The sequence below is a fragment of the Nelumbo nucifera genome, chromosome 1 (assembly GCF_055504915.1).
Source record: "Nelumbo nucifera cultivar China Antique chromosome 1, China Antique-T2T, whole genome shotgun sequence".
NCBI lineage: Eukaryota > Viridiplantae > Streptophyta > Magnoliopsida > Proteales > Nelumbonaceae > Nelumbo > Nelumbo nucifera.
The window spans coordinates 58,417,575-58,444,093 of NC_142649.1; the positions used below are offsets into that span (position 1 = coordinate 58,417,575).

At 35.3% G+C, this 26,519-nt stretch overlaps 1 protein-coding gene across 1 annotated transcript; it reads right to left on the bottom strand.

Annotated features, from left to right (window-relative positions):
• Positions 1–17,582: 17,582 nt before the first annotated feature.
• Positions 17,583–25,614, bottom strand: LOC104585838 (uncharacterized). Its single transcript, XM_010242842.3, has 8 exons — positions 25,287–25,614; positions 22,221–22,301; positions 22,037–22,125; positions 21,876–21,950; positions 20,523–20,626; positions 20,191–20,268; positions 20,036–20,098; positions 17,583–18,011 (listed from the first exon to the last, which is right to left on the bottom strand). Exons 1-8 carry the CDS (start codon positions 25,407–25,409, stop codon positions 17,914–17,916), a joined length of 711 nt encoding a protein of 236 aa, XP_010241144.1. The 5' UTR covers positions 25,410–25,614; the 3' UTR covers positions 17,583–17,913.
• Positions 25,615–26,519: the final 905 nt, after the last annotated feature.

Here is a 26,519-nt window from a genome sequence, read left to right on the forward strand (position 1 = left end):
GCAACAGCGTTGCTCTTTTCAAACATGCAAGGAGAAAACTTTAATTTGCAGTACTTTTGTACAATTTTGAATTTAAAGGTAAAAGAAGGATTATATTGGATTTTGGATTTCATTAGGACTATTAAGTATTATGTGCATTAATTTTGATCTCTATTTTCTAAGCCGCAAACTTTCATTTCAAGGTTCAGTACTTACATTACATCATTCAAACAACCAAATTTAAGGAAAGGTCATTGAAAGTAAGAGTTCTCTTAGCTGCTATATGTGAAGAAATATCCTTATTCAATGTACTAAAGCAACAAAAACTGGTGTGGACAGAACCCCATATGTTATCACTTACCAAGTTACCTGTTACCATCTGTTTCATTATCAATGGATCCCACCTTGAAGATTAATTTGGCCAAAAATCAAGTCAATAATGCATGCTTTTGTACATATAGTCAGTCGTTCATAGTAGAAGGGTTTATCACTTGTGTTCGTTCTTTGTATATATTCCATACCTTTTTTTTCTTTTTTAATAAAATTTTAATTTTTATTAATCTTCAAAAAGATCATTTGAGACGTTACCTAAAATTAACTTCTAACTATTCTCTTTCTCACTAGTTATTTAAGATGTTAGAGAATAAAATCCTATTCAGAGACCTCATCTAATAAAAAGTTCTTTGAGATGAAACCAGAATCTGTTTGACCAATGGTCTAGTGTTCGATCGCCACCCTCATTATAATTAATTAAATTTATGTATAAGGTATGAGTGGGCTTGTGCTTCCACACTTTAAGCCCGATGTGCTTTTGTGGTTAAAGAATAAAAACCTATTAAGGAACCTCACCAAATACCTTAAGCTTTTAGGTTGAATGATTCCTCAGCACAGGCAAAAGACCTCTTTAGCTTTGAACAATCAAATATATGAGTCTTCATCTTCTAAATACCTGTCAAATAATATAGGTTGTGACAGTTCACCTCCTCAACCAGCCAAACTCGTCTCCCCAAATATAATTGCTCTCAGAATCAGACCAGACATAGAAACGTTTTGATGGCTAAGTCATGGGTTGAGTGATCCAATTGTTTGATTCCACCATTTAACTCATTTGAATAAAAATGTAGAGAAGGATCAGAAAAATAAGAAGGTTCGACCAAATCAACATTTCTTAGAACCAGGCAGTCTCTAATAAGTAATAACCATAACCATTTCAGCTGCCGGTTCAACCATAACGCCTTGTGCAGTTGTGCCTTTATTCTTCAAAATGCAATGTGTCGAGATGAAAAGTCCAGATAGAAATTATTCTTCTAATATCATTTTATAGGTTTCAGATATATATATATATATATATATATATATGATATTTAATGGGTATGAAGGTCAAAATGCAATGTGTGGAGGAGGAGATCACATCTCTGCCCCATAACGTCCCACAGCACATTCCCACCATGTATTAGAAACATCTCCCCATGATATATAGTATCAGAATCGATGATATCATCATCGAGAGATGTTCCTAATACACGGCAGGAATGTGATCATATGGGATGTTGTGGGGCGGAGATGTGTACTCGTGGAGGAGATAGTTGCAAGCCATCTCCCCAATTTCAAGGGGGTTTGTTGTGCATTCAATACGTTTGGGTGCGAAATGTTCTTTACGAAAAATGTAGAAAAACTTATACAATATTTATAAAGGTTTTTCCACATTTCCCTTCCTTTTCCTACTTTTTCCTTCAAACCAAACATAACTTAAATGATTTAATTGAACTCCCCAATAGCATTTTCACCATTTCATCCATATATAATAAAGGAGGGTATTTGTCACATGAACTGATCTCATTCCCATGAAATTGGGCCCCATATATAGAGTTATTTTTATTTCAGTGGTTTTAGTGAATCAGAGGAATCATCATGATTTCATTCAACTCATCAATGTGGGTTGATTATAATCTTCTTAAAAAGGAGTCATACATTAATAAATAAAACATCAACAAAGAGAGTGAATCCCATAGAGTAAAATTAGTTGCCTGATTAAAAAAAAAATCAAAGAGTTGATATTAAAATTGGAGGAATACTCTCTTTTCGAAACCAGGATTATTTTGAATAATTTATCCCAGAAATTACATGTTAGAGAACAAGTTCTCAAGGATTTGAATGATTCCAATTTCAGAATTAAAATTCCACAGTGGATGAATTTAAAAATTAAGAACTACTGATTATTCTTTGTGAAACTGAGAAGAACTTCAATAAAAAGTGGCGTTGCCCCATCTAAGTCTCCCTATATAATGTTTAACAATCATTCTATGTTTAATTAATACAAGGCATGAATTACATAAGCCTATTTCCAGTACTGAAGAACCAGGTTCCTTGAAAGGTTGAACATGATGAATTGCAAATTTAAATCTAAACCAATTGAATCACTTGAACAAGCTTATATGTACCATTGTGGAAAACATGTTGATAATCAAAACCTCTACAGTTAACAATGTATAATCTCTTGAAACTGAGAGACTCTGATTTTTAAAACATAAAAAAAAATGGAAAAAGAAACTGAAACTTTAGCCATTAATATAGCTTGTTGTGGTACTAAATATATATCTAATCACTTCATTGATTCAAATTATCTCTTTCAGTAATTGTAAAGAGAGGTTCTATTGTCACTTTTTTCCACCATATATAAAACAAAAATCCTCTTTATGATCACCTTTCCTTAATATTTTAAAGAAAATAATAAGATATTGAAGGGTCATTTGAAAGTTCAAGATATAATTAATAGAGTAGTTTATTGGTGTTGGGTAGAAATTATATGCATGGATAATAAAGAATGTTGAACCTAATAATAAGCATATGTGTCAATTTCTGGGTTACTCTCTTCATGGCTTGGAGCTTGGAGATTGGAAGTCTACACAGACCATCTGGAGAAACATTTTGTGGTAGAAGCTGTTCCAACAATGCTCATAAGTTCATTTACTTTGACTTGTTCTTAGTCTACCTTGCAAGATAAGGCTTAAAATTAAATGTTTTGATTCTTGTTAGGTCTTTTAGACGTCAGTCTGATCCTATAGAATTGGAAATTAGAACAAATTGACTTCTTGACTTCTTGTAAAAGTATGAAGATCAACAAAAAAAAAATAACTCCAATATTGTACCAAGTGGGGAAAGGCTGGATATCAAAGAAATCAGTAGGAAAAAGGAAGAGAGATATGAAGAGGGGTCCCATTAGCGTGTGAAAACTTGGGATAATGTACAAAAACAACAAAAAGCTGGGATCTGAAGAATAGGACAGAGCCCCATTTAATTGAGTCCCGCTCCTAAGGATTAATTGGGCCAAAAATCAAGTAAAAAATTCTTATCTAACATTCATGCTTTTGAAGAGTTTGTTTATGTTATGTTCCTTAAACCAAAAAAATTGATAATGGAAATTTTTGGTAAAACCTCTCGAGGCATTCTTTAATGGTGTGTTTGGTTTGAATGAAAAAGTAAGGAAAGCTAGGAAAACCTTTACAAACCCTGTATAGGTTTTGCTCCCTTTCCCTTCCTTTCCTTACCTTTTCCTTCAAACCAAACATAAGCTAAAATTAATTCTTAAGGATTTCTAACAACTGTCTTTCTAGCTTTCCTTATCCAAGAAAACAAATACACACATATATATATAGTATTAAACTCTTTGAAAGCTTTAAAGATAATACAAGAAATCAAATGGTCCGAACGGATACAGAACTGTTTTGGGGACTGGTTCCCATGTTGAACGGACACAGAACTGTTTTGGGGACTGATCCCATGTCGAACGGTCTGACTGTCTGATTCGAACGAATGGCCCATTTTGGCTTAAAAAAATAGAAAATAAAAAAAATAATAATTAAAATAAAAAATAACTAAAAATTAACCGTTGTTCAGGTGGATGGTTCCATTACCTGGGTCAGTGGGTTTAGGGTGAAAAGACCAAATCAATGATTTTTATCTCAGAAGCGGTTTTAGGGTGAAAAGAATCTAGTTGCCTGATTGATTCCCAAGTCAACCAATTCAACCATCTGTTGTGATGAGCTTGTTCATTGTTTGCTCTAATGAGCTTGTTGTGTTAAGCCTGCCCTGCTGTTATTCATAAAAGGAGAATATCTTTTATGTATCAAATTTCATGGGTGATGCTTGCATTCATTTACTTTGGCAATTTACTAGTTTTAATTTATTTGCCTTGTAAGAAAATGACCTTTATATTTGGTAATGGAAAATATCTACAAATTATAATTATTGAGGGTTTCATATAGTCTGATTAATTGATTTTTCTTGTAATGATTTAATTGGAATTTAACCCCGAAATTCTACCAATTCAAAGTTGTTGACTTTTATAAGCATGAGAAGTCCAAATAGAACTTATTCTTGGTAGCGTTTTATGGGTTTCAGATAGATGATATTTAATGGGTTTGAAGGTCAAAATGCAAAGCGTGTAGGAGGTAGTTGCAAGTCATCTCAAAACTTCAAGGCAGTGGGCGGTATATAAACTTCAAACCCATTAAATTTGCAACAAGTTTGAGTGTGAAATGTTCTTTGTCACTAAGTCAACTTTGGATACTTAACAGCCGAAGTTTAACAATTTTAGTTGGAATCAGAATCAGAATGGTCTATTTTTATAGTCTCTTTAGTTCAGATAGGAATTGGAATGAGAATTGAAATTAGCTGGAATAGGATTTCAATCCCAAGGGAAGGGGAAGGGTGGGGCCGATAATGGCTATTCCACCACAAATGGGAATGGGATTCTGATTCTGTCTGATCAAACAGTTGGAATCAGAATGGCCCATTCTAGTTCCAATTCCAAACCCCTATTCTCGTAAACCAAATGAGCCATTGCTTTGTCTTTTAATGGATATAATAATTAAGTAATAAAATACTCAAGAGCATGGTAATCCATCCAAACTGAGCCTTATCCATTAAGGAGCTCACAACCTCCTTTAAAACATCTTCAATAAAAGACAAAGCAAGCTTTTCAGTTCAGCCAATTCATCTTTTACCAAACAATCCCTAAGTCTGCGTTTGAAAAAGATGCAAATGGAGTGTAAATCCCGGTTCGAGGTTGTCAATACCCAATTTTTGTTTAGTCCGCCGCCTGAACCTCCAATTCACCCCAAATTCTCGATAAAACACCTCTGATCTCTCCGAAACACCCAAAAATCTTGAATCTCACCCCAAGAGCCCTCAGATCCATCGTTAAACCTGCTTGATACCTATTCGATGGCCCCGTCAACCCCCACTTACACCTCCACCATTAGATCAGACACAACCATCAGACCCAAGACCACCCAAAACACCTAACCATGAAATCTCAGCTCAAGATTCCTATACTTACCCCCTCATTAAACTAAGATTTTATTCCAACACTTCTCGTTTGGCCTAAACACTTGGAACCTAGATTCTCTTGATCTTGACACATTCAAGTTGATCAAACCACACCATTAAACTCCAAATACATCAAAACATCTACCCATAAAGTTTCAACCCTAAATTTCCCCATTTGTCCATCCATCAAACAAAGTTTTCGTTTTGAAATATGTCGTTGACCTAAATTTCTATGAACTTGACCCCCATCAACCAATCAGACATTACCACCAGATCCTGGATACCCTAAAATATCCACCTATAAAATTTCAGCCCAAAACACCTTCATTTACCCTCAATCATACCAAGATTTCATTTCAAGGCTCCAAAATGACTAGATTCCAAATCCACCCGATCCAGGACCATTTGGCTCAATCTAACCTTACCAATCACCTTAGATTACCCAAAAACCCTACCCTTTGAAATTTCATCCAAAACAAAACTTGTTTACCCCTCGATCACACAAAGATTATGTTTTGAACCCTTAGATTAACCAAATCAAGCCCTTTCCAGACCTTCCAGATCTGGGCCCACTTGGCCCAATCTGACCCCACCAATCAACTCAGAATGTCCAAAAACCCCACCTTGTAAAATTTTAGCCAAGGATACCCTCATTTACCCTTCTACTTAAAAGATTTCATTTCAACCAATCTCATTGGCCCGCACATGCACGACCCCACTCCGCAATCAAACCCATCTCAACTCTCCATATTTGGCCCAAAAATCCCTACCATTGAACCAGAAGACCCGGTTTGACACATTTTCTCAAAATCACAAAAATACCCCTTAAAACCTCAAAATTACAAAACTACCATTACCACTATTATAAATACAACCCTAAATTTTCAATTTGGAGGAGGGACTTTTCACCTTCCCCTTCCTCTGGACAAAGCGGTGGTGAACCAATGGCGACAACTAACTACCGAGTTCCTCTCCCTCCCCACCTCTATCTCCCTTCTTCTTCTTCTTCTTCTTCTTCTTCTTCTCTATTCCACTGGTTGCTGCCCTCATTTCTCCCCATTGCCATCCCACCCAAACCGCCATTGCTGCTCCTAGTAGTGGTGGCATTCTTCACTACCTCCCTCACATTTTTTCCTCTCCCATATTCTTCCATTGAAGATTTGTTGTTCACCTCCCCCAACCATGCGACACCTGAACGATGGCAACGATAGTCCTTTCCACCACTTCTCTCTCTCGTCGCTGCAATAAGTTACAGTGACGGGTTTAAACCCAGCCAACAGCAGCGTTCCCAGATTGTGTCAATCAAAACAACTTCGCTGCTTCACCGAATGAACCAAGAATGTGCAATCCGATCTTAAGCGATTAATTTCCTATAAATCTCTTAACAACCCAACAGCATTCAACATTCTAAGGCTACATCGAGGTAACAACCTTACCCCACACTCATACATTTACATTCGCTTTGGTTTAGTTTCTTTTCTAGCTTTCTTTTTTTCTTTTTTTCTTTATCTTCTGATTGCATCCTTCGTACCTTATCCTTGTGAGTGCGAGAACATTTGTGCTTTCCGGTATCTAAAGGGATTGACATGCTCCATCAACACGTCCAACCAACTAACCAAGTCCGAATGTGAGGGTTCTGATAGAAAAGTGGTGGGGTTTCCTATCCTTTTGCTCAAAACCTTGCATCCAAAAGGGGTTGGTCTGAAAGTGGAGAGGAGTGTTATTCATATCCTTCTTAGTTGCCAGAGAAAGTAGATTCTCAGCTCAAATTTGAACACAAAACAAAGAGGGATTTGGCATTCACACTGACTAGAGAGAGGGGTGCCTAACCCCTTCCCTCTCTCTATCAACATTACCCAAATTAGCCTTACCCTGGACGATTGATATGGAGTTGTTAATTCTGAAAGTTTTGTGAAATTTAAATCTGGGAGGCCCATCACTCCCAGTTATGTATTATGATGGGTGGCAACTCCATATATCCGGTCATGAAGTGAACTGGCAGGGGCATTTTCCCAATGTTCACAAGGGTAAATTTGCACTCTGGTTAACTTTTGCCTATGTTTGGCAACATTTCATTTATGCATTGACAAATGATAGATCAATGCATATTTACATTGATAATAAGATGTAAAAGTACATCAATAAAAAAGAAGTAAATTTGCATTCAAGTGGGCTTTTGATTAAACAAAAAAGCATATGTTTTATTGGAATTCATGTTTGCATCCATTACAGCTGTTTGGTAAGAAGGTAAATTTGTCATTGCAAAACTAACCCAATTTTGCAATTTATAGGAACCATTTTGCACTCTACATATTTGCATTCACACTTATTTGCATCATTTCCAAACGTAGCCTAAGGTTCAATTTGCGAAGAGTACAAATACAAGTTTAAAATACTATTTACAAGGTTTTGTTGGGGATGGCAATTTCTGCCCTACCCAATGGGTACCCACCCCTACACTCCCCAATAGGGCATGTTTTGGGGTGGGGATTGGTTTTGGGATTCTACAACCTGTACGGGTACGGATAGGTATGGTATTAGGATAAACCTGACCCTCCCCAAACCGCATATTGTTTGAAAGCATATAAACTTTATGTATTAGGTGTTGAATTTAATAATATTTTGAATTTTATGTGAAGGATAATTGATATTATGTGTTTTTGCATGTCTTAATCAAATAATTGGAAATTTTATTGTTTATTTATGTTATTTTAATTATGTATTGCTTATATTTAACAGGAAATAATGGGAAATTAGGTGGAATTCTAAACCCAACCCACCCCCTGAATGTGGGGTAGGGCCAGGGAGGGTTTTGCATTTCCATGTGTGGGGAGTAGACCTGTTCATGGGCCGGGCCAGGTCGGGCCCGGGCCGGGCTTTCACTTGTCACTAATGAAAATATACTAGGCCCGAGCCCGAGCCTGGCCCGACCAACGGGCCTATAACTTGGGCCCGAGCCCGAACCCGAAGCCCGAACTAATTGAAAAAAAAAAACAATTTTCCCTATTCAAATTAGAATTAAAAATTCAGATAGTATTTTTTTTTCTATTTAAATGAACAATGGGCCTACAAGATGGTATTTTTCCCTTTCTTTTATATTTTAAAACACAATTTTACATTCTTAAATCAAAAAAATTATTCAAATGGACATAATCACATAACTAATTTTAAGTTTAATATTAGGTCGGGCCGGGCTATTTTGACAAAACCCGAGCCTGGCTCGAATTTATTGCGGGTCGGGCTTTTTGGCTCGAATTTAAGCCCGCGGGCCTATAAGCATGTTCAAGCCCGTCCGGGGGTCAGGCCGAGCCGGACCGGCCTGTCGGGCCACCCGGCCCATGAACAGATCTAGTGGGGAGGGTTTGGATTCTCAAAATCCAACCTACTAAGGATTTTGGAGGAGGTATGGGTTGAGAGGTTTAGGGAAGAGAGTAGGGCCTAGAATTTAGAAAACCCTCCTGGAACCCACCCCATTGCCATCCCTAAGTTTTGCACTAAATATATTTGCATTTACACTCTTCCCAAATTCAGCCTAAGCGCTTTCCAAATAATTGAACTCCCACATGGAATTAATTTTCGCTATTCCATCCTAAAGGGGGTGTTTGCCAACATGAACTAGTTTCTTGCCTAAATTCCCTTAAAACTTGGCCCGCATAGAGTTATTTTGATTCCAAATAGTTTCATGAATCAAAAAAATCATCATCAGTGCATGTGCATTCTTCACTGTAGGTTCATTCTAATCTTTTTTTTAGGACTCATACATTAATGAACAAAAAATCAATAAAAAAAGTGGAACTCATAGTAAAATTGGTTGATACTAAAATTTGGGGAATATAATTTTTTGGAGATCGGTGTTATTTCAAATCGATTCTAGAAACCACTGAAATCAGAATCCCATATTGTGGATGAAGTAAAAAAGAGGAAAAAAACTTATTCTATTTGAACCATGTCATTGAAGAGAACTTAGATTGAGCCTAAAAATAACTTATTCTATGTGAATCATGTCATTGTATTTTGTATGCATTTGCACTGTACATATTTGTATTTTTATTCCTTCCAAACTGAGCCTAAAATGAAAATGAAAGTAAATTTATTTTTTCTGGCACTTTGTAATCAAGATGGGAATAAATTCGGAAGCAAATTTTGTGTTCAAATTTGATTAATGTAATTAAAATAGATAGGTTCCAATTTCTAATCTTGAAATTTTGTCATTATCCATCACAACCAAATACAATACAAATTTTAGTTGTGCAAAACCAAACCAAAACCATATTCACTTCGATACATATGCATTTTGCACTATTACCAAATGCAACCTATGATAAAGACTTCAAGTCAACTTCAAAGTCCAAGGTGATGGAATATCTTATCATGTATTCTTGGTAATGAGGGAGCTTGTGGTAAGTGTTCTTATGTTTTTAATATGTTTGATTGTATGAAGGGCCTTTCATATAAGAGATATATGCTCTCTAATTTGAGTGAACTTGTGGTAAGGTTTCGGATTAATTACCCATATTGTCATGACAACAAAAGAAAAAGGAGAATAGAAATCATATTCTGGGCTTAAAGAGGAGATCATGGTTTTCGAACTGTTATTGACTTAGATAGTCAGACCATTCAGCCTGGAAACCAGCCAGATAATCGGTTTTGTTTCACTTCTGAATCGTTCCGTTGCAGAAAAACTGTTAATTTGGTCAGCGATCCACAGATCTGGGCAGTTGATTTAACCATTGCTCCATTTGATTCAAGTAACAGTTTTGGCTGATTTTTATTTTAATTATTTTTTTAAGTTGTAACGGGTTGATCCATTCAAATCAGATATATGGTCGAATGCTGACCTGGAAACCAGTGGCAAAATGGGTTCCGGTTCTGGATCAGTTTTCAAAATATTGGAGATTGTTAGTGGGGTGCAACTTGGGCAGATTTGGGTTGGAACTTAATCAAATTTTGAATGGACTCGAACCCAAAACAACATAAAATGTTATAACTCGGGCCAACCCAAGACACACCCCTAGTAGAAGGGAGGAAAATCAATTTGTTTAAAGAGAATCGCCCATTGGGTTCTTCCAAAGTGCAGTTTTTTCTTACCAAGGAGTCATGGATATGAAAGTTGGCAGTATCAAACTAAGACTATGTTTGGTTTGAAGGAAAAGGTAGGAAAAAGAAGGAAAAAGTAGGGAAATTGATCTATACAAAATTTGTTAAGGTTTTCTTAACTTTTCCTTCCTTTCCCTACTTTTTCCTTCAAACCAAACACAGCCTAAGAGTCTCAACTGGTCTAAGATATGCTATTGTCATTTCGGCTGATGATGTTCATACTAAATATACAGATCAAGGCATGTAGTTTTTAAATGTGAATAAGAAAGAATTCAATCTATGATAGTTAGGAAGACTAAATGAAGGAGAGAGGAAGAGTCTTCATCAATGAAAGAAAGAATGAAAGGATGTTATTTCTTCTTCATCACATGTAAATAATGCATGTGCGTGCCATCGTATCATGTATTGATGTGAAATGCTTTTTCTATATATAAATAATTACATATCACTCATACAATCAATGACTCAAAAAATTGGTAACAAATTCAAATGATTGTCACTATATTATATTATGTGAACGTAAAGAAATATTTGTTAACTTATAATTTGGGTAGGCCCAAATATGGGTGTCAATGGACTGGTTTTAGATTGGACTCTATCCGGTTTAAAATCAATTTGGATGGATTGGATGGACCAATAAAACATATTGGATTGGATCAATTCAGTCCAAAATATTTATTAGATTAGATTAGACCTAGTCCATTCGTAATAAATTTATATTGAATTGGGTTGTATTAAGCCAATATATGGTCTATTGATATAAGATAAGAGTATAGGTGTCAATGGACCAAATTTAGGTTGAAACCATTCTAAACTAAAACAATTTTGAACAGATTGGACTCCAAATATTGAATTTGATAGGTCCAGAATGGTACAAAATATTCATTTGATTGGATTGCACCTGGTCCATTTGTAATGGACTCACATTGAACTGGATCGGATTGGACCAAATCCAGTCCAATTGACACCCCTAGGCCCAAATAATGCAGCCTGTCTATGAGTTCTGCGCCCAACAATGTCCCACAGCATCCCCGCCATGTATTAGGAACATCTCCCGATGATAGTACCAGAACTGATGATGTCATCATCGGGAGGTATTCCCAATACACGGCGGGGATGTGCTGTGGGGCGCCCCCTTGTGGGGTGCAGATGTGAACTCCCTGTCCATACTTGTGTACAATAATGTATCTAGTTTTTGTCCACACTTATGTACAATAAGGTATCTAGTTTTTTTTTCTTTTTTTCTTTTTTTTTTTGTAGTTTCTTATCTAAACTTAACTGTGCAATAGCCCATGTTGTGTTGTCCTGGGCCCAACCCAAAGAAAATGTGATTCATTAACAAGGTTGTGATGTACCCCAAAGGTTGTTAATCCATATTTTGATTTCATTCCAAAATAAAACAAAAAAAAAAGAAAAGAAAAAAAAGTAGTGAATAAAAAGCAAAGGAATTAATAATAAATTATATTATATATTGTTTGAAAATTATGAATGTTTTACATGTAGACAGTATGCAAATCAAGGTAGCTTAACCTATGAATCCATTTGCTCAGAACCTCACAAAAAAGAAAAAAAAAAAAACTAAAGAAAAAGGGAAAAGAAAGTCTTAGATTTCGTCCCAGGTCAATTTTACAACTGAATAATATTGTTTTAGCTGATCTTTTGTACTTAATTCAATATATATATATATATATGACGACCAGCTTGTTTCATTTTTTTTTTAATGAGAAGGTTTTTCAGAAGTTGCAACTTATGAATTTGTACTCAAAATTCAAACCAAACAAACTAAGGAACTAGGAAACCATGAACTTTGTTTTAGATAGAACTAGCAGTGAACCCATTTGATGCACAGGTTAGTTTTGAAAAAACCCATTATTGTAGTTTTATAATGGCCAACACTCAACAAGTGGGCTTTTGCACATAACCAGTTCATTGGGTTGATGGAATTAGGGCTGTGTTTGGTAAGAGCGCAAATGTATAATTGGAGCAAATTTAACACTCCAGTTCAGTTTTGCAGGTTTTTAGGCTGTGTTTGGAAACGGTGCAAATAGAGTGTAAATGTCAATTCCGTTCAAATATGCACTCTGGTTCAGTTTTGCTAGTGTTTTGTAAGAATGTATTTATGTATTGGTAATGACAAAAAACACAATTTCCAAAACATATTTATATCGAAAATGAGGTGTAATTTTACATCAAAAAAAGAAGTAAATTTGCATTCAAAGTGGGCTTTTCTTAAAAAATGTATATTACTTTATTGGGATTTGTTTTTGAATCCATTACATTAAAAATTATATGGTAAGAAAATAAATTTGTCAATGCAAAACTAACCCAACTTTACATTTGTATGGACCGAAATGCACTCTGCATATATGCATTTATACTCTATTTGCATCATTTCTAAATGTAGCCTTAGTAAAAATATGTTTGTATAATGAAAATGAAAGCAAATCTGTTCTATCAACTGTATTTGCATTTGAAATAAAGTGGAAGCAAGCTTTGCACTCAAAATTGGCCAATATAAAATAAGTTGATTCTAACATTGAGATTCGTGTTTGCACCCATCACAACCTAAGATGCTATGAAGTACAAACCAAACAAGATTTACATCCTTCCAATCAAACAAATCTACATAGGAGTACTGGGAAGAGTGTAAGTACAAATATATTCAGTGCAAAACCTTGTATATGAAATTTCTAAACCTTGTATTTGTACTGTACATTTTTGTCTTTATACTCTTCCCAAACTAAGACTCAGTTTGAAAAGAGTGCAATACAGTGCAAAACCTTGTATCTGCACTTTTCCCAAACCGAGCCTAAGGCTGTGTTTGGTTGCAATACAAATAAATTTGCACTGATGCAAAACCATGGCAGTGCAAAATTATTTGAGTGTAACTTTTGACCTATTTTTGTTTCAACTTTTAGCTTATTTTGTTTGATTGCAATACAAATGAAGTAAATTAAGACATGAAGCAGAATAAAGTAAAATCCAAAGCAAAATTAAACAAGAATTTACATTTTTTTACATCTGAACTCCCATGCATTTGTACTAGTGCAAATAATTTTGCACTGCAACCAAACACAGCCTAAAGATCATTGGTCAAAACATATGCTCATAATCTCCATACGTGAGGCTGACTTGTATCTTCTTTTTTCTCTTTTTCCTTTAATAATATCAATGCTTACAATCAATAGTTGTTCAAATATTTTAATCTTATAAATCCAATCAATAAATCAAAACTTTTAAATAAATAGTGAAAAAAAAAAAAACTTACAATTCATCCAATCACAGACCTATATTCTTCTAGTAGGACAGCAACTTGAGCGGGCTCATGATGACTGTTGAGTGACAAAAAACTCCATTTAAAAACATTATACAATTAGATATAAAAGGAGGATTTACTTCCTTCCCTTTATATATTTCGAAAATTCATATAATGTGCACTAACCGGGTCCATAATTGAACCCAGTTTTTATAGGATCTTAAATTTATGAACCTGGGCTGGACCCAATTATGACCAGGTCCAAGCTTGTGACCCAGAAATTGTCTACTGCACCATATCATGGAGTTCGTTTTTGTTATAACATGGTTTTAGGGTAAAGTTAAATCAAGAATCTGGATAGGCGTCATATCATGGACAGTGCAAATAGAAAGTTCAATGTAAAGTTTTGTATATAATATTTCTAAACTTTGTATTTGTATTTGCATTTTTCTCAAACTGTACAAATATGTATATGTACAATTCAAAACATTGTATATTATATTTCTAAACCTTGTATTTGCATTGTACACGTCTCGATTTGTATTCTTCCCAAATTGATTCCTAGTGCAAATGCCTGTTTAGTGTTTGTACCTGTCACAACTAAAAATCATTTGGCAAGAAGACAAAATTATGCATATAAAAGATAAACCGACTTTTCATTTTCTGAGCCAGACATATTTGTATTTGTACTCTCCCCAAATGCAAAACTCCATTTGAAAGGAAAGCTCCGTTTGGAAAGAGTATAAATACAAATATGTACAATACAAATACATACAAAATAATATAAAATACAAGGTTTTGCACTCTACGTATTTGTATTCCTTCCAAACTGAGCCTAAGGCTGTGTTTGGAAATGATGCAAATAAGTGTAAATGCAAATATGTAGAGTGTAAAATGGTTCATATAAATTGCAAAGTTGGGTTAGTTTTGCACTGAGAAATTTACCTTCTTACCAAACAGGCTTTTAGTTGTAATGGATGCAAACAGGAATTCCAGTAAAGCATATACCTTTTTTTATCAAAAACCCACTTGAATGCAAATTTACTTCTTTTTATTGATGTACTTTTGTATCTTATTATCAATGCAAATATGCATTGGTCTGTCATTGGTCAATGCAAAAATGTAATATTGCCAAACACACCCAAAAGTGAACCAGAGTGCAAATTTACCCTAAACCAGGATTTACACTCTATTTGCATTGTTTCCAAATGCAGCCTAAAGTGCAAATGACTATTCTTCTTACCAAAAAGTCTTCTCAAGTTATAAAATAAAAATATTGCTAGAAGATGTGGGATTTTTTTCATGTTGACCTAGTTTGTTTGCAATGCAATTTCACTTGTATTGGTGTAAAACCATGAGAGTACAAATGAGTTGAATGCAAATTCTGATTTACTTTTGATTTTAAATTTTACTCTTTTTTTTGTTTGTTTGCAGTGTAAATGAGATAAATTAAAACTTAAAATCATAATAAAATTAAAAACTCCAAGCAAAAGTGAATCAGAATTTACCCTCTCCTGATTTATATATTTTCATGCATTTCTACTAGTACAAATAAAATTGCATTGCAAACAAACAAAGCCCTCCTGGTCAAATTTAAAATTTCGGTTATACCCTTAATTATGTGCCTTGGATGTGACTCGAATTCCTTGAAGATAATGAAGCCAAGAAGAAGATCAATGAAAAGGATTTTGTATTATTGTTTACATGTAAACAATAATTTAAATGAGTAGCAAGTCAATGTCAGAAGTACTAAAAAATGGTGGATCATTCATTCATTTGTATTTCCTGCAGAACAATGAGGTCAAGGAATGAAGAAAATCGTATCTTCTTATCCTATTAAACAAACTTCAATTTCGGCCAGATTGGTCCCTTAGTTGATCTAATAAACGTTTTTTTTTTTCTCTCTACCTTTGAAGTCATTACATTTCTGCGCCGAATTGTTTGTACAAGTAATTCCAAAAGTACAAGGAGAAAGTATTTCAATAATTATATATAGATCAAGGTTTTCTAAATGACTGAAGCTTTGACATCTTGTTCTCTCCAAATGGAACGAAACTTCTTATATTTGGACGTCAGTTTTATATATATAGTCAAGGATTAAAATATCATATCATATCCTAAGTATTGGTTTTTCAACCCACCGTTACTCAAAATACTAACAACTGGTTACTGGTGGATTTCATTTGTTTTATATGTTATTAGGGGTCCATTTGGTTCGCAGTTGGAATAGGAATCGGAATTGAAGTTCTTTGGAATCGTCTGTTTGGTTCAGACAGGAACGGGAATGAAAATTGGAGTGATTTCATTCCCAAGGGGAGGAGTAGGGAATGGACATTCCTTTAAATGGGGGAATGCCATTCCAGCAGGAATGGGATTCCAATTCCTCCCAACCAAACAGTTAGAATCGGAATAACCCATCTCGATTCCGATACTAGAACCCTGTTCCCACGAACCATACGGGGCCTAAGTGATGTGACATAAGTACACAACTCTTCCTAAACATTATATTTTGAACAGTGGGCTTTTAGTGCCCATTTGGGATCAATGAAGCACAGCAGCTTATGTCTTTTCAAGGTGGGCCTCTACAGCCTTTAAGTGCCCATTTGGGCGGGATTTCACACGGTGGCTTCTGGCATTTCAAGATGAAAAATGCAGAAGTTATGTTTGATAAAAATCCAGTATGCAGACATACAGATTCCGAACGCCATTTTTTATGACTGTTGAGTGTAATTACTCCAAGTAGTTTATTCAGAACATGCATGCTCAACCACGTCACTTCTCTGTAATGGCCTCAATCAGAACACAGAAGCCCTCCGGAACGGGCTCTAAGCTATGCTTGGTGCATAACCCAGAGAACCCAAATCGACTTGAGTCTCAGTCATTTTTTTGGCTTTCTCCTCCAACCTCTTTAGATAAGCATATCTGAAGCGCATCAAAGCAGCTGAACCAGCTCTGAAGACAATTAGGCCCACCGGCCCCTTACCAGTTTTTTTTTGCCCATTAACTGGTAGATGTTAGATGGAGATATGGAGCATGTAATAGGTTTGAGACTAGGTTTGACCAGTTGATAAAGCTAGATTTAATGATTTATTTCGCTACAGTACCTAATGCACGATATTGCAGCCTGAACTTCATCGAAGACTTGTAATATTGATGCATTCAGCTTCAAGTGTTCTTGGTTTCTTGCACCAGTTCCAATCCACTGGTGCCGTTTGTGACAATTAAAAGAGAAAAGAAACAACGTTAAAACGAACCGAAGTATTCAGAATCTCGCTTTGTTTTGATCAGCATTCCTTTTTAACCGATAAATATGTTGATTTAGATTCATTTCATCCTTGGAATGCGTCTCCAAATCTGTGTCAAACAACCAACCAAAGTGAATATAAGTGAACCCAGAATCCCTTAACGAACCAATTTGATGATGCCAGGCTTAAATTTAAGCTCTGTTTGAAATTTTCAAGAGAATTAACTGTATAGGGTTGAAGAATTCAACTTATTCTGATTTGAAATATGGACTAGTCTAACCTTTCAAAGCTAAACCCCTAGGCTCCAACCTATTTGCTTGCCACACCCACAAGGGCGACAACCATCAGGTCCGAGAATATCTCTCCCAAAACCACTAAAACAGCAAGACGAAAGGCTGGAAGAACCCCCTTCAATCTCTATTCTAGGTTGGACAAGCTTGAGAACAACTCTCCCACAACCAGTGAAACAGTCTCGTTCCTCCCAAGGACCACCCTACTGCACTGCTGCTGATGGCACGCTCTAACTAATCTCCAATGCAAAGCAGAACAAATCCCTTGCCGGATGCACCAGCCGTCTATGCACCTCTGATCAAGAACACAGTTGAGCTAGTTAGAGCAGAATACCTTGCTAATTGCCATGGTTCGTCCAATGGAAACATCTTAACACATGCAAATTTAGCAATTCTGCTTCAAATAAAACAAGAACTGTGGGACAAGAAGCTTAGAAAATAGATACACTAAGAAAAATGAGATATAGATACAATGTAGAGGAAGCAGAGTGAAAACAAATTACAGCAACGACTCTTGCTCTTGGCTGAATAAAACCAACAAAAACCTAAAGGAAGACCGCCCGCGTTCATACCATAGAGAACAAGGACAAAATAACTGCTTCAACAACTCGTGAGCATAAGCTACAATCTCATGCTCCAAAATCCAGTCCTCGAATAGTTTCCATACTATGATGCCAAGGCAAGCATTTAGCAAGAGCAAACACCATACCCCCATTTAGGATTGGTAACCACCCCTCCCACGGCCACCCATCCGGCCACCCATCCTTCCCCGGCCACGACCATAATAGCCTCTGCCTCTTACATATCCAGCACCTATCAAAAGAAAGATGTTTAAACAACCAACAACAATGTATGGACATTGTGAACAAAAATTGAAATTGAAGGAATTTCATGATTTAAACTTTTCAATTAATTTTAAATTTTTATTCATTGACTTTAATAATTAACAAGGGCATTTAGGAAATTGCACTACAAATATGGTGAGATGTTCCCACTGCACGGTTGGATGTTCATGTTGGGTGCTGGCACATGTGGAGCGCACTCAGTGGGGAGCCCATGCAAACTCAAATATGAGGGGGTTTTGTAGACGACAAACTATATAGGAGTTTTAATTAATGCAATTAAGGTAAAATATTTTTTTTGATAAATGAAATTAATTCATTAAGGTAAAATACAATTACATCAAAATAAAGTTACTTTACTAATTTGAGTAAGTTCATAAAACTACGTTATTTAACTTATTTTAATTGAGTTACTTAACAAATTAATCATGTAAAGTAAGCTGCTGATTTTTAACTTTCCCTTATTTTTATTTTTCTAATACTTTCTAATTTTTAATATTTTCTCCACAAATATTACTTATAATATGTTAAAATTTTCTGTTATTTTTAGTGAAATTCTCTTATTTTATCAGCTAATTAAAAAAATATTTTTCTTTTTTTGTTATTTTATATTTTAGAAAATTTCCCTTATTTTGTAGTTTTTTTCTGTTTATTAACAAATTTGTTAAAATTTTCTTTTCCATTATCTTCCATCATTTTTCTATGTTATTTTACAATTAACAAATTATGTTTTTAGTGAAAATTTCCCTTATTTGCTCCTTTTGTTTCAAAATTGCAACAAACCAATAAAACCAAATCAGTCCAGAGTAGTATGAATTGGTTACTTTTCCCGTATTCAAATAACCTGACCCTACTCTCTCTGTGTTTTCAAAATTGCATAACCAGGTCAAACTAATAAAACCAGTGCAGTTCAATGTGAATTGATAATTGAAGCTAGTGAACTGGACGGTTTTCAGGCATTTGATGCATAGTGAATTTTAGGCCCCCTGGCTCATTTTAGAGAACTGACAATGCAAGGAAAACAACATGATCCATTTGATCTACCATGTAATGCTTCAAAAAAGTAAATTCGTTACAATAGAGATATAAGACATAGGAGACAATTCATGTTCACAGAAAATATTTTTAGTAAATTAGCTATGAAATTTTCACATAATTTATAGACAATTTTTAGTGAATTTAACAGAATTTTTTTCAAAATATAACAGAAAAATATTTTATTGAAATTTTAATTAATAGTGTTCCTAACATTTATTTTCAAGATATATTTTCTAAAACTCTATATAACAACTTCGGTAAACCAAGACAGATAAATTAAGCTCATCACTTTTCCAATCCATTAGAGTCATCTTCTTGCTAGTGTTCGCTGAGCAAACACAATAGTGTTTCAGTGTCAATACAAATAATGATGTATGGGGCCAAAACCGTCTCATGGAGAGAGATTTTATAATTACAATATTAAAAAAGTTAATTATAAATTATATTAAATTTTTAATTAATTTATTAAATTTTATTACTTTACTTTTATTATTTGTCTTATTGTATTATTTATTTTTCCCTTATTTTAGATATTTTTCACTCATCTTATTTCAATATTTAAGTTTTAACTTTAATATTTTAATACATTGATGAAAAATAAAATGCATGTATATGGAAGGTGGAGAGAGGTAGAAATAGATATAGATAGAAAGAGAGGAAGAGGAGAATAGTATAGGAGAAATTTTAGGAGGGAGATGTGATTGGGAACATGAGAGAGAGAGAGAGAGAAAGCATAAGAAAAAGGAGGAAAGATGGCTGCTGATATGGCAACATGAGAGAGCTAGGAAGGGTAGTGACGATTATGCAAGGCATCTTTTTTTTATAAATAGCATCTATCTTTTTCTATTTATTTGTTTCCATGGTTGGTGGTGTAAACATTCATACCAGTGTGCAAATCATTAACTTTTGACATGCATTTTTCTCTACAACAGATAGGTTAAACTATACACTGCTTACCACGATAGCCCCAACCTCTGCCTCGTCCGCCTCCCCAACCCCAGTTCCAATATCCGCCATTTTCTATCAAGAGAAAAAAAAAAAAGAAAAAGGTTCACTGCACAGATGAGGAAGCAAAAGATGCAGAACAAAAACAACAGCAGCATATATAATACCTTGATTGTTGCCATATCCACCTCTTCCCCAGCCCCTCCCTCTTCCTCTACCACGACCTCTTCCCCGGCCATATGAATCTAAATATCACATGGTCCAAAAGTATGTTATAATTTTAACAAGGTTCACTGTATAAAAAGATCATCCAGAATATATACTAACATACAAAAAGCATTCCCTTCTTCCATCAGTATGGATGGATGAGGTAGCTAATCATGAATAGCTACCTGTGAGGTCCCTGGATCATATAGATACCTTTGCAACAGGACTCATCCAGAAAACCCATACTCAAATTTTAGATAACCAACATTTCCAACCACTAGTTGATGTATACCTTCATTAGGATCTGCAACTGGAGCAGGTGTTTGTCTCGGTTGGTGCTGTTGCTGATACTGGTATTGTGGCTTTGGCTGCTCTACATGTAATGGAGCTTGGTACCTATTAAAACACAGCTTCCTCTCAAGTTTATCCCTAAAGAACAATGTCTAAAAGAATCAACTAGGAAAGCCAACATTGCGGATAGCTTGGCAAACTTGGCATGTGATGCTCAAGGCAATGCTGTATTTGATAACTTTCTGTGTCTTCCAGTGCATATAAGGCAATTGGTTGCTGATGATGGATCTGGCATATCTTTTCTTAGAGTTGGTTAGTTGTTTCTTTCTTGAGTGGTGTCAGTGTTTTAAAAGTGCAAGGCACAAGGGCCAATTTGCGCCCGAGACGAGATGCGCGCCTTTTTAAAGGCACAAAAATACAAAAAAATTGCTAAAAAATCAAAAAAAAATGTCAAAAAATTCAAAAAATGCAAAAATATTAAACATGATATTAATAAGAAATATAAACTTAACTTTTAAAATTAATGGTTATCTAAAATTAAAATACATAAACATAACATGTAAAGCATATTCAAATGAAAATTTAAAAATAAAATCAAACATATAAAACATTTTCAAGCACATAAAGCCCACAATCTTTTTTTTTCTTCAATTGCATTACTTCAAGTAGCTAATGTAATGTAAAACATATTACATTCCTAATTCTACGAGTCACCTTTGTGCCACGCCCCTCGAGGTAAGCCCAAACAAGTCCATGTTAGGGTCTTAAATTCTTAATTCTCACACAAAAATAATGATTTATAATTTTATTTGCCTTTTAAGAAGATATTTTATTAAGATGAATAAATGAACAACATTAGCAAATAGGGGGTTCTCCGCTAGGTTCAAAAAAAAAAAGCAAAAAAGAGTACAATTTTTAAAAGGCACACGCCTGAGACAAGGCGCACGCCTAGGCGCACCAGGTGTGCACCTTTTGAAAGTGATGTGCCTAGGACTTGGGCAAGATGCCTAGCCTAAAATGCACCTAGGTGCGCCTTTTAAATCACTGAGTGGTGTCCTGCCTTACTTGCTAGTAATGTGTAGATTTTTTTTTTCCTTTTGCTGGATATCTAGTGTATAGTTTCTCCAGAGGGGCAAGGCGTCTACACACCTCCCCCCCCCATAGGTTTCTTTCTGCGTATGCTTATTAATAAAATTTATCAGTCGTTGACCGCCCCTCCACCAGGAGTGAAGTTTGGGGATTAAAAGAGAGAGAGAGAGAGAGAGCTAGCATTAAGGATGACTCAAGTTGGTCACAGCATATAATGTTATCAGGGTAATCTTAACCCAGAAATGTTGAGAACAGCTAGACTTACCCAGGAGAATTCTTGTTTAGCTCCCTTGTTGACAAAGAGATTGAAATCATTGAAACATGGCGAGTCATCTCCAACCTGCATATTACAATTATATCCAGTGGTATCACAAGCATATCATATTGAATATATTTGGAGACAAAAAGGACAAAATAGAGACGTACGGTACAAGACCCTCCTCAATGGGCTCCCAAACATCAGTTATGCTTGTTGAGCTAATGGCAGTTTCTTGATGTAATCCAGGGATTCTCTTCTGTTTTTGTATGAAAATGACTGAGTATCAATCTGTCTTACACTTACACAATTGAGACATAGGGAAACAATAAGTCATAAAATAGCCAAACCAACCTTTATAATCTCTGCAATGGCCACTGTCTTGCTGATTGCTTGTCCCATTGCTTTCAGAACAATCTCCTTCACCCGTTTATCCTGAATACATAGACATTCTAATTAATATAATGTATCGTATGATTTCAAATGGAGAGGAAAGGACAGTATATCTAGTACAACTTTATTAGCAGAAACATTTATCATAACCATGAGACAGCCCAAAATACCCATATCCCCATCTCGATCTCTTAAGCTTTTCATCCTTGCCTTATGTGTCTATTTGTGGTTTTTGTGTATGTGGACATGCTCACAAAATAAATCAACAAAATAAATGTTAGCATTTTGCAAAATTTGACACAGCAACTAAACGTCAATATGAAATGGATGAACTGACGAAGAACAAAGAGAAAGGACCCTGAGTTCTACCTTTGGTTCTTCCTACTCCCCTTTCTAATTTCTTGCTTGGTACAATACTAGGGACCATTTCTTGGTCAATGGCAAAAACTCAGGCTGACAAGCATGAGAACAAAGGCTCAACTCTTAAAGAAGCCACTTAATACAAGAAAATGCTGAAGGCAAGGTCCATACCCAGTTCCAATCCGTCCCCACAAAGACCCCTGGATGGCCTGGACCAAAATTGGGTAAAGTCATCCTACTTTCTGCATATTTCCCCCAAAACTGGCTGGATTCCAAGAACCTCCAATCAACATGATTGTTATCTTCCCCAAAGTTTGTATCATAAGGTGTTTTCTTCTTAACTTTTATTTCTTAGTGGCCTTCTAACTTTTTTCATGTTTTCATACTTTGTTTGCAATTAACATCTAGTCCAAATTCTGTTAGCAGCCTTTTCATGTTTTTCATGTCCTTAGAAGTCTTCCTAGTATGGACACAAGGCTTTCTCATGTTTTTCATACTCGTTCTTTACACCTAATTCTTTTGACAGTACTTGGGCAATATTTCTGTAGAGACTCCTTCCCAAACTGACTTGTCTGAAGCCTTTGGGGTTTGTACCTTGTATAAATTTTTATCACAAATATTAAGTTATAAACATACATGACCTTGTTACTCTTTCCACTCTAATGGAATTCCCTAAAGACTTCCATTGAGTCTTTTCTAATGTCTCACAAGAATGTGGGTAGAAATATACAGTAAAAGTAAAATGATGATCTATCATTTTCCAGTGCTGAAGACAGAAGACCCTTTCAAGAAGAAGAAATCAAGAAAATGCAAGCTTCCATCATTCAAGTGTTTCATTTAAGGACCATATTAACAAGGACCCAGAAGATACTCATTTAGGAGCAATTCATACTCCTAGAAGAATTCATATTTCTCCATTTCCAATGATACAATGGAAGACAAATTCATCCCAAAACTGGACTCTTGTGCAAGGCATATAAATTCCTCCAATTTAGATGAGGCAATAAATTTAGAGGGCCAAATCCCACCTTCACCAAGTTTGGGGGGTTTGGGGAGGGTTACCCCCATTCACCTAGGAAAACAAAAAAAAATGTTAAAAAAAATGATAACATGCAAAGGAAAAGGCAAAAGTTTAGGCATGGGATGTAAGATACCAGTGGAATGGTGAAAAGCTACAATTGCTGCATAAACAAATAATTGCATCATGCAGTATGAAACAGGAAACACCTATATTTTGCAAAGAAAAAGATGCTCTCAGCATCAAGCATACCACTAGATTTCTTATACCAATAATCAATGTTTGAAAGAATATGTGGGCCCATATTGCTTATGTTTCTTAACCTAAAATGTTTGACCTTTTTTACCATTTTTTCAAAGATCAAAGTATCAATATAATATGCTCCATGTCCGTATCGGTGGACCCTAAAATGCTTGGACACCCTGATACACAAAGAATTTTGAAACTTTGGCTGTTTGGGATGATAGAGAGCATACCTCTCATGCTGTTAAAATAAAAAAAAAGTAAAAAAAAAGGAGCTGTCATATTAATACACACTGATACCCACTTTCAGGTATTGGGTGTATTGGTCATATCAATATGCCCAGTACAGGGAATATCCTATTGATATTTTATTCCTTGATGATGGGAAATGAGTTGAAAGAAAACTCCTTGAGGTGGGAAACAAAGGGATATCAATACAAAAGTAAATAAAGATATAGCATTTCAAGGAAGGTATATAGCTTCTATTCTCCTTTTCATGACTTTTAGTACAGAATATATTCAACAACGAATAGATAGCATTTTGGATGAATAACTAGTATACATTTTCAGTTCCACACTCCAAAAAATTAAATGAAATGAGCATTACCCTTGGATCTAAACATTTTAATGGAAGCAAGACCTCTATTAGTTCTTTCAAGATTTGTATAACAAGAAACAAGCACATGAACACGAAGGTGTGGTCAAATTGGACTCATCACAATGTCAAAGAAACCCCATCCCTCTATGAAATTTAAGTTAATAAAAGGTTTTAAATCACATGCCCTTCAATTAAATGCCTCTAAAAAAAGAAATAAATCACAAGTCAAAAACGAAATGAGGATGTTTCAGAAGGGAAAAAAATCTGAACACATAGGATACGCATAACTACCAACAAGCATTCTAAAAATACCCAAATCAGATTATGATCTAAAATAAAGAGAGAAAAATGTGATTAGAATGGGAACAGAGGTATCCAGTAAAGAAAATGAGAAAAAAAAAACAGCTTTATCTCTTCCAATCAATGAGAATATTACCATTACCAACCAAAATAACTCTGCCCTGTGTAGAAACCTAATAAGCGAATAAGCTAATATAGAATGAATAGAGAGATCGTCATGCACACATAGATACATGCATATACGCCTACAAACAGAGAAACAGAAGACGAACTAACAAGCAAAACAACAGATCAGAACCCAAACAAGGGTCCCCATCATCCAACCATTGCAATCTATTAACAAAAGGCAACTGATATAGATATGACAAACCTCCAAAACCCATCAAAGAGAACCAAAAATACTACATTGAGAAACAATAACATAGATGGTTATCATCAATCATCTATGTAACAGAAAAAACGTGAACTCTACAGAAAGTTCAAAGGGTTGGGAGAAAGGAGGCATTACTTGGATAAGACTGGTTGCATAGCTGATGTAGTTCCTTATCGGACCCTGTGTGGTGATCCGAATCTCATTCTCGTTGATGGTCGACTCGGGCCTCGGCTTCTCGACCCTCTGGTATCTATCCATGGCTCTGCTGGAGAAGGGTTCTGAATGAGGGTGGGGCTACAGGCCGTTCTTGGGAGGCGAAGCAGAAGAAGAGGAAATGGGGGGGAAACCCTAAAACCCTGGCAGCATGGCTACAAGAAAGCAGGTAGGGGCTAAAACCTCAGCAGCTGATACTTGACTCGAAGAATCCAAACAAACCAACCCCATAACACGCTTGCAAACGGCTGCGAGAGATGGATTAGGGCACGTTTAAATACACAAATCGGCACCAAAAACGACATCTTCAGAGAATGGACAATGGGGAATTAGCTTTGGTTCTGCATTCAGTGCTGTGACTTGTGAGGCCACTGACCAGCAAAAGGGGCCCACACATCCCTTTAATACCCCCATTTCTCTGTTTTTTTTTTTTTTTGATAAATTATCTTTATTATTTTGTGAAAATAAATAAATATTTTTTGATATATTATTCTTTGTTTCTATTTATTTATTTATTTGATAAAAATAGAAATTGGAGAACTAATCAGTGACTTGGGAATCAAGAATGAGATTGACCCAAGCCAAGGATGAAATGAAAGCTTTTTCTTTTCTCTTTTTCTTTTTTTAAAGAAAAAGGAAAAAAGAGAATCCACTTTCCAATTAAGCATGAAATGTTGTATCAGAGTCAGATTTTGAGTTGGGTATGCTCTTTTTAGATCAACTAGGCTCATCCTTGGATTTTTTTTTTCCAATTGAGCATGAAAATGCTTGCCAAAATTCAAAACTTCATCATAGTTCATAAGCATTTGGGATACTTTTCCATGAAGCATTTCTTTAATTAATTTAGATGTTCATTAACACGTGATTTTGTTGTTGTGGGAGTTGGTTTTCTTTTTGAAAAAACAAAATCCTGCATTTCGGCAAATACCTCCTTAATTTGTTTATTAGTATTAGGGTCCATTTGGTTCGTAGTTCAAATCGGAGTCAGAATCAAAATCTTTTGGAATCGGAATCGGAATGGTCTATTCCCATAATCTGTTTGGTTCAGATACGAATGGGAATGAGAATTAAAATTAGTAAAAATGGGATTTCATTCCCAAGGAAGGGGCAGGGAATGGTCATTCCCATTCCGGTAAAAATGGGAATTCTCAACCA

Bases quoted from the DNA above. Each gene is read 5' to 3' on its own strand.
- LOC104585838 (XM_010242842.3), bottom strand. From the start codon at position 25,409: ATGGATAGATACCAGAGGGTCGAGAAGCCGAGGCCCGAGTCGACCATC. The intron at 22,302-25,286 runs GTAATGCCTCCT...CTATGTATTCAG, and splicing joins ATGCAACCAGTCTTATCCAA to GATAAACGGGTGAAGGAGAT. The intron at 21,951-22,036 runs GTACGTCTCTAT...TGTAATATGCAG, and splicing joins ATTGAGGAGGGTCTTGTACC to GTTGGAGATGACTCGCCATG.